The sequence below is a fragment of the Eucyclogobius newberryi genome, unplaced genomic scaffold, assembly GCF_026437365.1.
Source record: "Eucyclogobius newberryi isolate DKJ021-1_F unplaced genomic scaffold, fEucNew1.0.hap1 SCAF_16, whole genome shotgun sequence".
NCBI lineage: Eukaryota > Metazoa > Chordata > Actinopteri > Gobiiformes > Gobiidae > Eucyclogobius > Eucyclogobius newberryi.
This window is the reverse complement of record NW_027315790.1, coordinates 13,169,705-13,184,556: the sequence shown is the minus strand read 5'-3', so window position 1 is coordinate 13,184,556 and position 14,852 is coordinate 13,169,705. Positions and strand designations below refer to the sequence as shown.

Sequence of the window (14,852 nt, the reverse complement as noted above, 5' to 3'; positions counted from 1 at the left end):
AAATATGACGTCAAATTAATTAAATAATAGATTCAATAGCCGATATTTGACAGAAAAGTTATATTTTATTTGATATTTAATTATTATTATTTTTATTTTTTTTCACACCAATGGTCGCGGGCCGGCCCTCCACTACTTGCCTGGATTCAAATATGGCCCTCGGAGGAAAATAATTGCCCACCCCTGACATAGAGCAATAGCAATAAGTTTTGTTTGTTCATCCAGAAGTTTAGCACAGAAGGCATGGACAGGCCACATTGGTAAATACACCGGAGCTGGTTTTGTATCCCACCTCTGACTCCCCTGCTCAACTCCCCCATCCCACCAGCCTGTGCTGTCCTCACTGCTCTCCTCAGTCCTCTCAGAGTTTTTTTTTTTTGCGAGGCAGTGCACACAACCCCCCATCCCCCTTTGCGCCACCAGTATTGCACTGTGCCGGCCCGCAGACGAATAAGGCAGCACAGAGAGGAGCGACCAGCGAGGATTTGGTGAACCGAGGAGAGACGAACAGGGCCAAACCGGGACCATGGCTGCTCCTTCTGCCCTGCTGAAGACCTGGGTCCTGCTGCATGCCCTGTGCCTGGCTCTGGCCCAAGTGGTGAGTGCACAGGGGGACATGGGATGAGAAAACTAGCCTTATGTTTTAGAGGTTTGGTGATGTGAAATGTGTCAGATGTGTAAAATATGTAGGTTGTTTGGGTTAAAGGTTAGGCAACAAGTCAAGTACAGTGGAGTCTCTTCTGTGGGACATTATGGATTATTGTATTTCCCATGGATTATTTTTTCTGATGGATCTTGGACTACTTAAACTTTTCTTCAATATGTGAGAACTACAAGGACGGCAACTCACTGGACATATTTGCATCAATTGAAAATCTCGGAAGAAGGTGGAATTATTTGTGGAAAAATGCTTTTCTCATCTCAGTGGATTTACAGATCAGAGGATTTGGAAATGCCTAATTGGACAGTGGGGGGTGGTGAGGGGAAGGAAGTAAACGGTGCTGGTCACATGACCCCTCCCTCCACATTCCTGCTGAATCTTCTGTTTCATCCCTCACCTTTACAATAACATCCTTTAAAGCTGATTTTCCTTTTTATTCAGCATTATGATTTTTAACTGAAATTCAAACCGTGTGAATACAGTTTTACAACAGCATTCACTGAACAGTGAATTTGAAGACTATTGTCACATGACTTGACTGTAGAGTTAATTTATATATTCTTCTCAATAGTGTTTTACACTTATAAATTGATTAAAATTGTCAGTATATTCATATTTTTTACTGACTCCATAGTCTTGTAATGTCACTCAAAGTGTGTGTGTTTTTTGTTTTAATTATTTGTAGTTTACATTTGCATGCATTTTACACTATTTGTGCAGAATATTTATGTGCGTCTTTTTCTTTTTTAGAGAGGTCCACAAGGACCTCAGGGCCAGCCTGGGCTCCCAGGTCCCTCTGGCACTCCTGGGTCAGACGGCATAGATGTGAGTATCCACAGTATCCACAGTGCCCAACAGGTTGGTCACAAAGGGCCGCTTTGTGCAGGACTGATACCTTCAGAGTTCCATCTGTAATGTTGAAGTCTCACCTGCAGAGGGCAGTCATTTCAAAAATAGCAGGGCACAATGGGGCTCTGTTCCAGGTATAGAGAGAGCTCTTTGAGAGAAACCTGGGCTAATACTGAGGAGTTTTTCACAGTAATGTGATATATTTGTGATGTTAAGGGTTACTGGGACCCAGCTTGCACAAACACAGGGGATTCTGCAGCCACAACTGCTCTAATACACTTCATATATTGAAAAAACAGTATTTGTGTTGATTACAATATAATACTTTTTTTACTGATGTGTATTATGTTAGAATTTACAGAATAATTGTATTAAAAACTTTGTTTACACTATATAGCATGTAACCTGTATTTATTAACTTTTTTAATCATCAGGGGGACAAAGGACCTCCTGGGCCTCCAGGGCCTCCTGTAAGTTTCCTTCAATGTTGTCAACAATTAGAATGAGATTTATTTATTTTGTATTTATTACTTTTTCTCTTTCCTTTTTCAGGGTCAGAAAGGTGAGCCTGGACAAGCTGGAGTTGATGGAGCTCCAGGAGAGAATGGCATTGATGTATGTTAATTCTGGCTTTAACAACATGTAGAATGTACACGCATAAAACACACCTCTTTTTTTTTTGTTTCCCTGCAAAATGTCAGCTAAAAACCCTCACTCCAAAACGTTACATTCCACAGAGGTTTAGTCTGTAATCCGCTCTGGAATCCTGTTATCCTAATTTGTCAATTTTAATCCAACTGTATTATGGATTTGGACTATTTCAGGTTAAAATGATAATAATAATAATTTGTTCCTCTTCACAAAGGGTCTAATTGGAGCTAAAGGGGATCGTGGTCCTGTTGGAAGTCCAGGTCCTAAGGCAAGTTCCATATTTTCCATTTTTAAGTATTTGTTGAATTTTTTTTTTTCATTATTTAAAATGTCATTAACATAAATCTGCATTTGTATAGGGCAAATTTGGACAAACTGGAGAGCCTGGTACCCCTGTGAGTATGTTTCATCCCAGTACAACATATTCTAAGAATCAAGTACATTCCATTGAGCCCTAACTGTACAATAATGACTCCCACACTGTGTAACAATTTAGGCACCACTTGAAGTCAAATTAGCTTCCTCATAAACATACTGTACCCCAGCTGCTCTCAAAGGGCGACCTCCAGAGCTGCTTTTTCATGCTTAAATGCCCAGCTCTAATTTTCTTCACATTATAATCTGTAGCTAATTTGTTAAATTAATCTATCTTTACCAGTTAGCACAAGGCTGTTCACCTCATTATTACCAATTCATGCATAAAGCGCCACAGGAAACATTTTTACAACATTTATCCACTAGATGGTGCACTATGTCCATCTATGTGACTGTCTAGTGGCCATCTGTGCTTGAGTAAAACAGCATTGGTTAGCTCTCTATCTGGTTCAGTTGTACATGTAGAAGACATCCTGCCCTGTGGACCCGTTCCTTCATTAACGTGGGTATAATTAACTGTAACAAACAAGGGCGGAGCTGTGTGTCTTGTGTCTTTGTTTTCTCCAGCTGTGTTTACCCAGTACTCTGACACAGTATGGATTATTATGTATTAGTGGGAATATTATTAATTGACTTCCAGAAATATTAATTGATACTTTGATGGACTGATTCCACTTGATATTCAGTAATGCAAGTGTTTGTCTTCTTTGTGCAAACAGGGACTGGGCCTTCCAGGGCTACCAGTAAGTACCTGTACACTGTGACTGTATACATCCCTCCAGCTTCTGTTTTCACTGCCATATTGTAATGTGTGTGCTGTGCGTGTATAGGGGGCTCCGGGGCCAATCGGTCTCCCTGGTGAGATTGGGCCAATTGGAATTAAGGTAAGCATGTTGTTCTTCCTGCATGCGACTCACAGTCACAGTAGGATGTGCACAGTAGGATCCTCAATCTTATCTCTTTGTGTTTTTGTCAGGGTCTCATGGGTCCACCTGGTGCTCCTGGACTTGCTGGTCCTTCTGGGAAACCAGTAAGTGATAAACAACTACACATCATTTCACAATGTTGTTTTTCTTGTAACCGGGGTGTGATTGAACAGTGGTTAACATTTCTCCCTCACAGTAAGATTGTGGATTCAATCTTCTCAACATCCACTGTAAATCTGTTCCTCAACCCTTCCATACAAATACTAGTGCACTGAAGGTAGTCGTAGAAGAACCTGCTTGGCCAAAATGGATTGCTCATATTCCCCCAATGCCCAAACTGGATGTAAGCGCTTTGAAGCCATTGTATTTTCTCTCTTTTGGGAGCGGTCTTTGAACATTTGCAATACGGTTTCCACTGAAACATGCTGCTCTGGTCCAGGGGAGTGTGTTTGTCTGGTTTTGTATAAGTAAATAACCTCCCATTATATTTGTGGACTGCCTTTTCTGACTGCTGTGTGAAAGCGTGTGCCCTACTTAATTTGTATCTGGCCCATGAAGGGAGAGGAAGAAGGATGGAGTCAGAGCGTGCTGGGTCAGCACTGTTCGAAGAGTCATAATGTGCTCACACGTTCAAGTCTATTAAAACACCTAGAAACTTTTCTACTTTTGCTATGATATGTTTTGTTTAACGTCCAAATACTGTAGTTCAACACACTTGAATACACTACAGTCTTGTTTAGTCCCTTTATAAAGCTCTACTTTCCTCCTTGATCGATGTTTGATTGCACTAAAAGTCAGACACATAACAAAGAATTGAATAAAAGATAGAACCCTATTCATATAAGGTTTATGTGTCTAACAAGGGAACACAGAGGAACTAAAGGTAAAATCTGAAAATGTCTACTACTTGTGAAAGTCGAATATATTAATTGGTTGTAACCCTTGAGGTACTATTTCATTTTGTATTCATGAACATAAAAATGCTGGTGAAGGATTTTTGTTCTCAGACCCTTCATCTTTCAACATTGCCATACAGGCTATAGTTGGAGGTTGTTTCGAAATACTTACTATTTCACTGCTATATATTTAATCTGTGTTTCTCTGCCTAATCTGTGTTGCAACTGGAATTTCCCCATTGTGGGACTGTCAAGAAATTACACATGAATCAATGCTATTACTTAACAGTCAGAGAACATAATTCAACTTAGAATATTAAACGACACAGAAACGTCAGTCTTTTGTGTGGCTTGCAAGGGAGAGGAAGGCTTAGCCGAGTCAAGATGTTGTAGGCAACCTGAACGACTTTCCAAAATCACTCTCAGCGTTCCTCCCTCTTACAAGTCATTTTATTAAAATCACACATAAAAAAGGCGGGTCACATTTCTCATTGGTCAGCTTCACATCAAGGCACTTGTCTTTTACGACTCTTTGGTATTATCTTTAGAGATAAAAACCTTGGTGAATGTTCTACCCATCTGGTCCCCAGGATGGGAGGAACATTCCTCACGGCTGCTTCTACAACATCTTCACACATGTTATTAGAAATACATGCCTTTCCCTCCCCCCAGGCTAATGATGCAGATAACCTTTAACACACAAATATAATCATATATTTACATTTTATCACAGGGACGAATAAATGTTCTCTTATCTTAATATCTAACTTGACTTCCACCTTCAGGGTCCACCTGGAAAGTTCATTGGTGGAGAAGAGGGAAGCGCAGACTTCCAGGTAAGAACAATCCTCTTATGCAGTTCAGTCTCACATTCATTTCCTCTCCGTAACATGTATTTCCTTTTTCTACTATAGTGTCCTCTTAACTGTCCAGCTGGACCAAAAGGCCCACAAGGCCTACAAGGAGTCAAGGTGAATATCTAAACACACCAAAAACAATATAAGAATGTTTTGTGATTCTAACAAACTGGTTTCCTCCAGGGACACAAAGGCAGGGCTGGTATTCTCGGAGACTCTGGAAGCATTGGCAAGACGGTGAGCTAACTAAAATTATAATGATACATGATGATAATATAATCTTCGTTATGTGTAGTATGTAAAGTAAGTATGTAAAGTGACAAATGTCTGTTGAACTTTGGTGTTAGCAAAAAATCTTGCTCAGTCAGCATTTCTTAGGTGTAGGCAGCAGTGAGACCACATCTAGAGTGTAGACCTATTGTGAAACCAGTTTTATTTTATAGTTTATCTAACTTCGATTAAAACCCAAATAGATTGTAATATCTCTTCTGAAAATGTGTGAGATTTTGCGGAAATGGAGATTTGCTCTAGTCTAGACCTTCCATGAAGCCAGTTTGGCACACTTGCCCAGCACACATGACCCATGTGCAAGGATTAGCTCTAATGAAGCCTCCTGCGGCACATGACTGGCACTAATCTGGGTGCGATTAGTCAGGTCTAGCCCTGGCCTGCAGTGCTGGTGCAGTGGAGCAGGTACATGAAGAGGCAGATGAGAGGCACAGCTCAGCGGGCCCAACTCACCTCTCTGTTTTCAGCCTGCTTAATGAGAACACTGTGGGCTCCCAGAGAACAGCCAGCCGACCCCTAAGAATTAGCTTGTGATCTTTCCACATACGGAGCCTTCAAGCTGCACTTAAAAGCTCAAAAACACATCACTGTGGCTTAGCACGCCTCTTGTCGTTAGGTTCAGAGGTTCAGATTGGCCAGTCTAGTGATCATCAGCTGTTTACACACACTCATTCCAGACAGCTGGAGTGTAGAGAATGCACTTCATATAAATGGCATTTCTTTGCCAGTTATGCCAATTTGTATCTATAGTAATAATCAATTATGTGTATTTGAAAGTATTACTGGGGAATAAATGATGGGAGCTACAGTGGGGCTGTCAGCAAGATACACAATCGAGGCATATACTGTTCCCATAACTATCGCACTGTACAATTCCTGTAAAGTGACACAGGGAGGGCATCTAGCATAAAAAATCCCCATGGTTTGCAGCTGAATTAAATTTCCTTCTTATATATATTTGAAAATATGATAAAGCCTTTAGATAGAAATAGCAACACTGACAATCTGAAGTTGTCTTTATACCCATGCAAAGTGTCATTTTGGAAAGTCCTTCTATCCATCATATTCTGTTGCTTGCACGTGTTCTGCAGGTGTGTGGAGCTAAACCAAACTAATCATCCTGTTCTCATTTCTTCATTCTTGTGCAGGGCATCAAGGGAGAGACTGGCATTTCGGGAGAGCAGGGCATCCCGGGACCACCAGTACGTGCATTATTTAAAATCTTAATTCCCATTTCATTAGCGGTCCACCATCTTTAATTTGTGCACTTGACCTTTTGTTTTTTAGGGTCCCATGGGTCTCAGAGGTTACCCCGGTATGATGGGTCCTAAAGCTGAAGCGGTAAGCATGTTATTTAACAGAATGATGATAAAAGTTTGTGTCCTCTTTCTCTTTGGGCACGCGGCTGCTCTCTTTCTCAGAGATGAGCTCCATGGAGGCACAGTTAGACCTGCCCCTGCTGCACAAACATCATCCATTACCAGCAATGGGGACATATGGAAATGATGCTAGCACAAATCTCTCCCCTCCTCTAATGAGTTGGGGTTGTCTGGGTCCACGGTGCTTCCATCTGTAGTTAATGATCCGCTGTAGCCATCCGTCTTACTGTTAACATTAGCCGCGTTAGCCAAGTTAGCAACCCTCGGCGCGTAGCCAAAGCGAGAGTGGTGTTGGGAACTCTGTGTACTGCCTATTAGTGGATGGAAGTGAGTTGAGCATTAATTATGTGTTTATCTCAGTGACGAGTGGGCCACAATGACTTGCCACCTTTGCTTATCTAAATTGAAGGGTTTGTATTTGTATTCAACAGGGGCCTCGCGGTTACAAGGGCATCACAGGACCAGTTGGCATTCCTGGACCTCCAGTAAGACCACTCAACGAATTATATTTAACCACAGCAATAAAAGGGACCGCGCACTCAGCTTTATTCTGTCTAAACTTCATTTCAGGGTGAAGAGGGCCCCCAAGGACCTCCCGGCGAACCAGGAGATAAAGGAGATAAAGTAAGTACTCAGTCAATATTTTTCAGTTTAAATCAAGGATCAAGCAATCTCTTCCCCATTTAAGAGTGCTCAGGCCTAGTCATGTTTGATGTTTCCAAAGTAAAGTCCACAAGGCCAAATTGAGGTGGTTTGCTTTTGCCAGAGAGAAGTGAGATAGAGAACACAGTCCGTATAAAAGGGGCTTCGAGACAGGCGGAGTAGAAAACCAAAGAGTGAAACAGTGAAATATTTCTAAAAGTATAGGTATATTTTCAAAAGTTTATTCTGCCAGGCTCTCAGAAAAAGTTAGCTTGATCCTGCTGTGTGCTGAAAATACTCATACTCATAACATGGATTTGCTTCTGTTGTGCAGGGTGACCGCGGTATCCAGGGGCCACAGGGAGCAGTGGGCAAAAAAGGCGAGAATGTGAGTTTTCCCAGCACCATGCGGGTCTGCTGATAGCTGACGAGAATAGCAAATAAAGTTTCTCTGCTCTGCTCTCACAGGGTCTGCCGGGGATTGATGGAAAGGATGGCACACCTGGTATTCCTGGAATCAAGGCAGGGGTTACCAGCCTTAGATATGAGCAACATTTTTGACTTCAGGAGCCTTTCTAATGCTGATTTCTTGTGTGTAGGGAGCTCCCGGCCAGGCAGGCAGACCAGGCCCACCTGGTCCTCAGGGAGCTGCAGTGAGTGACTGAATTCTATTTTTTATTATTATTGAACGATTATAAATTATTCACAGCACAACGTTAGCCCTACTACTTTGCCAAACATAATGTGTATACATGGTATACGACGCAAAAAGATATCTGACTAAATTTATATAAAATGTATTGTTGTATGTGATGCTTAAAATGTATGTTTGGCAAAAGTTCAATATTATAACTATATAATAATGGAGGATCTAGTTGATGAATACATGGTCAAATATGTTGTGGTTAAAACGATGTACCGATAGTAGTTTTAACACTACAATTATGTCATTGTTACTTTGATTATTGTGTGCACAAAGGGTGAAAAGCAGCTTAACATTTCACACACGTCACACACAGTGTGTTTTTCTTTCTGGGCAGTTATCCAGAAACGGTGACCGATCACCTGTGCACTTTAGAATTTAAACCACCTTGAAATAACAGTCCCATGACCTTTAATTTATCACAATCATAGCAGAGGCTGTACACACACCCACACAAGCCTACAGACCTGTGTGTGCGTGTGTGTGTGTGCGTGTGTCTGAGGAAGTGCGGCGCTCTGATGAGAGGGTAATGGGCCATGAGCGGCACTTTGCTGTACGGTCACTGCAATGCCTCAAACTGCCACAAAATCAAACACACTTACCCTGACATTTACCCCATGTACACTTAATCACACAATTATGCATGTGAAAGGAATTAAAACAGCAATCTTATCAGTTACAATAGTAAAACATAATTTAGCAACTATTATACAAAAATTGACTAAATGTATGTTTTCTGTTTTAGGGATTACCTGGAGGCCCTGGAACAAAGGGTGGACCTGGTGACAAGGTAAATGTTTTTGATCAACACATTTTGCTTCTAACTTCATTATAGGCTGCGTTCACGTATTAGAATTTGATGATGTCATAATCTCAGATGGTGGGCGGGACTTGTGTAACTCTATCCACTGTTTTGGAAAGAAATATCCAAAATAGAAATCCACAAATGTTGAACATAATAATTATTTGTTTGGGATTGGCTCCACAAACATACAATTATACCTCTAACAATCGTGCCTTTGGAGATGAATAATGGCACTTCTTTGTTTATTTATACTGACAGAGAAGACATGACACTTTGTGCCGGTTTTTGTTTCATGTGAATAGGTTCAGTAATTACAGATGCCATAAACCAGGTCATGAAAGCTACAATCTGACAGTTAAACAGTGAATTCTGCCCCATTTTAAACTATAGGAAATTATGTTTTGATGTCACGTGAACGCAATCTATTATGTCCCCATAAACACGGTACAAATATACACATTTTGTCAACGTGTGTACTTCAAAGTGTGCTTAGAACCATCAGAAACATACATATTGGTCCAGTTTTTCCTTTTTGTGCCTGTGACTTATACTTTGCCTTTCGTTTAGGGAGAAACTGGACCCAGAGGGCATGCTGGCATGGCTGGAGCCCCTGGACCACTGGTAACAACCATATGAACTATTCAGCTTCCAGTATCATTGTATACCTATCGGCCATTATTATTTATACTTTATGATTTAGGGGGAGCCTGGTCTTCCCGGAGAAGCTGGCATGGAGGGAATCCCTGGGCCAAAGGTACATATTAGCATTAACAATAATAATGAGGTCAAATTCTTATTGAAGTTGGAGCTTATAATCTTTAACACAGGGCGACAGAGGCCAAAGAGGAGCTGTGGGTAATGCCGGACCTGTTGGCAAGCCTGTAAGTCTACGTTTTGTATTCCCGTTTTATATTAATGAATTCTTTTGTGTGTATTTTTGCTATACATATTTGAAACTGTGTGCCTTCAGGGTAGTAAAGGGGAGCGAGGACCCATTGGCGTTCCAGGAGCGCAAGGCCTCAGTGGAACAAAAGGAGACAAGGTGTGGATGTTTTCTCTGTCATTTTCTTTCTGCAGTTTCATTTAAGCTCCATCCTTTGTATCCACTTCTCTTACACCAGCTTCTCTCACACTACAATCCTGAATCTCCTCTTTTCATTTATTTGGGATACACAGACTTGTCCAATGGGGGCAGTGTTTACCCAAATATTAAGCCATAATGTTCATTTAAGTAAAATTATATCTAAGCAACCATTTCCTTTTCTTAGCACTACAAACACTCTTCTCTGATCTTGCTACCTTGAATAAATGTACTTACTATAAAAGTACTTTTTTATCTTTTGTCTACATGCAAACTTACTGTGTATTTCTTCCAGGGTTTCCAAGGAAAGGCTGGGTCAAAGGGAGATATGGTAATTAATCTTGATATAGTAGAGTATATATTTTTAAAGTATCAAGCTACTTCCAATACATTTGTTTTGTTTTTGCCTATTTAAGGGTGACCCAGGTGTCGAAGGTCTAGCTGGTGAGAAAGGTGAAAAGGTAAAATGATTACATGTGGTTTCCAACAAGTTCCTATAACATGATGACGCAACTAGATTATTACAATTTCTGATACAATTGTGAAAAAATGTCCCTGCTATTACAGGGAATGTCTGGGGAACCTGGACCCAAGGGACAGGTCAGTTGTTGCTGAAGCAAAATGCTGATATTGCATTGTTGAGTAAAGTTGTATGATGATTTACTCCATGTACTTGTTTACAGCAAGGAATTAGGGGTGATCTAGGGCACAATGGGCCAACTGGTGACCCAGGCAAATTGGGAGATCAAGGTCCACCTGGGCTGCCTGGTCCTCGGGGACTGTATGGGGAGCGCGGAGTGCCAGGCATGCCAGGTATTCCAGGATCAACGGTAAGTCTGCGTTTCTCTCAATCAAAGCCTTAAGCTCGTACAGATGCACAAACAATGCAGAGACAGATTACCAAAGCAGACAGCAGCTGTGTTCCTGTCATCTTTCATGCTCCTCTCCTCCAGGGACGGGATGCATCAGACCAGCATATCATTGAGGTGGTGCTGAAGATGTTGCAAGGTGAGCATCTAGACCTGAACTTTGACGTATAAGAACCGATTCAAATGTAGTTATTGTTTCAACATTTATCTGAGCAATAATAGGAACATAATGTGCCCTTTCATTAACTGAACCCTATTCCGTGCAGAGAGGCTAGCAGCAGTGGCGGTGAGTGCCAAGAGAGCAGTGCTTGGTGGAGCAGGTGTGATGGGACCCCCAGGGCCCCCTGGTCCTCCTGGTGCACCTGGTGGTCAGGGCCCTCATGGACTGCCTGGTCCTCGTGGTATTCCAGGAATTATTGGCGGTCCGGGACAAATTGGAAACACAGGACTTAAAGGTATAACTATGAATAATATTGCCACTAAACATATATGGCCTATAGTCACAGGCTGAACATACAAAACTACTGCTCTTTGCCAACAGGTAAAAGGGGAGCAAAGGGAGTGAGAGGAGATCTAGGTAAACCCCATCCAGGACCTCCAGGACCCCCTGGATTTCAAGGTAACACCCTCTGCCCAAATGCACTTGAGTTCAAGTGTTTGAAAGTTGGGATGTAAATCCGTTTCTGATACTGGCCACATGAGAGTCTTTTCAAAGGCATTTTAAAAGCACCATTAACTCCAGTCATTTAACCGATGCTCTTGAAAGTAAAAGGATTGCAACAGTGCACACTATTTTAAGAAGGGGACACATCTGTATAATCCGATACCACTCAAAAAGTTCTTAAGACCCGTTTTAGAGCTACAAATGGTCCGTTTTAATAAGGGGAAATCTTCTTAAGTAGTGGACAAGTTGGCTAAAAATGTAAATATTTTAATTTTAATCTTGTTTTAACGGAAAAAATCTTTGTTGTTGATCCAAGGTCCTCCTGGTATCGATGGTGTGGCTCGGGACGGCCGGCATGGGGAGAGAGGACCTCAGGGAGCAGCTGGAGAGGCTGGTCGGCCTGGTCGAGCCGGTGCACAAGGTCTACCTGGATACTGTGAGGCTGCTATGTGTTTGGCTGCATCAGCGTATACCTCTCCACGACTACAGGAGGCAGGAAGGATCAAAGGACCAAATGTTTAGAGAGTGGCCTTATTGGCACTAGGTGTGACAATAGGAGAGAAACAAAGAACATGGACAAAGGAGAGACCACTCTTCTTGTAGATTGACAACATCCAGGTGAAGGGGACCATACGCAGACAGGATGCAGTGCCCTGCTCGTAAGTGACAATCTGACATTTTGACTGGTGGGATTTATTTATCTTAATCCCAGACATCACCATGACAACAGCAGCTCACAGCCTCCCACTGCCTTCTAAATTTTCCAGTGTTTTGGATGATGCCAGTGTCACATATCAAATTCCGGTTTCAGCACTGAAAAAGGAGTGCTCTTGATGTCCCCCACTTCAGAACGAGGGATCTGAGGTTATTGTGGTTAAAGGTGCTTTTCTTCCCACAAAGCTTTGCATGTAACATCTAACCAGACAAAGTTTTTTTTTTTTTTTTTACCAGAACAAATAAAGGACACCAAAATATGTACTGTACTTTATTATCATGCATAATTGGACCATTTTGTCTGTAAGGTAATGTCAAATCCCTTACTTACTTCACGAGTTCTCCAGTGCCCACTCTCTACCCAAGTCTCATTTTAGAAACTAACTACTAGCTTAATCTTTGCTCTTGTTGCCTGGCAACAGTGTATCCTGACAAGCCCTCCCATCTCCCACAATGCAGTGCTGTAAATCTTTGTAAATGTGTGTTGATTATTATGTAGAGAAAAAGAAATGGGTTACGATATGCTCCAACAAAAATCCTGTGAATGACCTAAACGAGTAATAAAAAGAACTTCTAAAAGTTTTTCACTTCTCTCAACTCGATTCAGCGTCTCAATATGCCACTGTTGACTTTCACAGGCTGTCAGTGATTAAATGACTGAATTATGTATATGAACACAAGCTATTTATTGTTCTTAATCATCTGTAATATGATTGTTTTCTGGTTGTTCAGGGCCCAGACAAATAAAGAGGAACCTTTTGTAAAATCCATGTTTTTTCTCTATCACACGTGAAGCTATATTAACATACTAACAACAAACAGTTTTGCACAGTTGTTCAGCAAAGAAATGGACAATCCACATTGTGACTTGCTGTTTGATAGCACCTCTTTAATCAGAAGCTTTGAAATGATATTAAGCATCCACATGGATGCATTAGTGACTTATAATTGCCAATAGCCATGCTTCACTGGAGTTACTTTTATTTTTACATTTTAAAATGATTGGAATAGCGGTAACACATTGTTGGTGTTTTCTGTTGAATGAGAATACTCTCATTATGCGTGGCATGGCTAAATGCCCGAGCGTGCCATAATGAATGGCCATAAATATTGCTCCTTTTTCACTTCAACAACTGTGGTGATTGAGACAGGTGGCTTTAAGTTCAACTTTAGAATATTATTTCAACTGGATGTTTCACTTTTTTTTACATATTGGTAATAATTGGTCAAGCACAAATACATATTTTCTCATAAATAATTTGCCAAAAATCAAGTTTTATTTGGAAAAATCTTAGACCTTTAATTGCATAGCTGCATTTCAGAGTTTTGGGTATTTATGCCTTTTGTCAAATATTACAAAGGTGAAAAATATCCATAACACACATATATACATAAAATATATACATATTGATCAGATTTGTACCATTAACTGTACCAGAGCATTGACATTTTATAGGTAAAATGGATGCCAAAGAAATTATGGGTATTCCATTCAGTAACGGCCTAGTGGACAGTACTAAGCATCAATGAATTATTGTTGAAAGTGATAAAAACACAAAAATGAAAACAGTCAAAAGACTTGCAGTGTTTATAGTAAGAATACACTGCTGGTTGATGGAAGAGGCCTTTGTTCCAGTGTGGCCCTTGAGTGGGGTGCTTGACAGTAGCTGCTTTATTTTAATAATTATGTCCGATTAATTGATATCCGGGATGTGAAGCCTGTGTTTGTGTCATTCTAGCGTGTCTCATTGCATTAGTCCCTTCGATCCCTCCGTCCAGAGACTACCAGGGGCCCTTCATAGGAGGGCCTTTAGGACTGTACTCTACTTGATGGCTCGCACAGTCCCCTGGATTACAGCGACCGTCTTTCCCCTTTGAACCAGTTGCTCCGGGAGGGCCTGGAATCCCAGGAACGCCCTGTTGGCCTACAGATCCTGGCGGTCCCATCTTTCCATAACCTGGAGATCCTGGAACACCTGTGATGAGATGAGTGTGAGAAGATGAGAAGTGTGATAAAACTAATAATGGTAAAAGGTACAACAATTTTCTGTCTCGTTTAAAATGTTTGATTACAGTCATAAACTGTCACAAAATAGAGCTGCTCCTGAACATAATGTTATAAACAAATATAAATGCTCAATCCTCAATGGAAGCTAGTGGTGATCAGCACCACGCCCTGTGTGTCAATTAAAACAGGGCGGGGTGTGATACTGGTCAAAAGCTCTCTTAATCTAGATCTTTCACAAAAACAACTACTTGTATTGATGATGTTATTGTAAGTTTATGGTTTAAGTTGATTGATTGATTGATTGATTGAAACGCAAATTAATAGTAGGTAGTTTTTTTTTACCAGGTGCACCAGGAGGTCCCATATCTCCCATTTCACCAATTCCTTTATCTCCCTTTTCTCCTGGTTGTCCTCGTGGTCCTTTGGGCACATAGGACATATTAGAAATATGCTCTGACAAGTAATAACAAAAGCATTCATGAAA

General features: G+C 41.1%; 2 protein-coding genes across 4 annotated transcripts in view; one reads left to right on the top strand and one right to left on the bottom strand.

The window, feature by feature from the left end:
• Window positions 1-378: 378 nt before the first annotated feature.
• col9a2 (procollagen, type IX, alpha 2) lies at window positions 379-13,126 on the top strand. The gene is made up of 32 exons (XM_072447621.1): window positions 379-598; window positions 1,412-1,486; window positions 1,945-1,980; window positions 2,063-2,125; window positions 2,376-2,429; window positions 2,521-2,556; window positions 3,256-3,279; window positions 3,367-3,420; window positions 3,513-3,566; window positions 5,144-5,194; window positions 5,273-5,329; window positions 5,399-5,452; window positions 6,652-6,705; window positions 6,791-6,844; window positions 7,314-7,367; window positions 7,453-7,506; window positions 7,859-7,912; window positions 7,993-8,046; window positions 8,124-8,177; window positions 8,973-9,017; window positions 9,600-9,653; window positions 9,733-9,786; window positions 9,860-9,913; window positions 10,003-10,074; window positions 10,409-10,444; window positions 10,530-10,574; window positions 10,681-10,713; window positions 10,797-10,943; window positions 11,067-11,121; window positions 11,249-11,437; window positions 11,524-11,601; window positions 11,963-13,126. The coding sequence occupies exons 1-32, from the start codon at window positions 527-529 to the stop codon at window positions 12,166-12,168; spliced, it is 2,076 nt and encodes a 691-aa protein (XP_072303722.1). The 5' UTR covers window positions 379-526; the 3' UTR covers window positions 12,169-13,126.
• Window positions 13,127-13,932: 806 nt separating this feature from the next.
• Window positions 13,933-14,852, bottom strand: part of col16a1 (collagen, type XVI, alpha 1) — a 56,536-nt gene continuing 55,616 nt past the window's right edge. For all 3 annotated transcript variants that reach the window (XM_072447620.1, XM_072447619.1, XM_072447618.1), the window contains 2 exons: window positions 14,711-14,788; window positions 13,933-14,336 (listed from right to left, as the gene is read on the bottom strand). In XM_072447620.1, coding sequence (XP_072303721.1) covers window positions 14,143-14,336; window positions 14,711-14,788 — 272 coding nt within the window. In that variant the 3' untranslated portion in view covers window positions 13,933-14,142. The remainder of the gene's footprint in view (window positions 14,337-14,710; window positions 14,789-14,852) is intronic.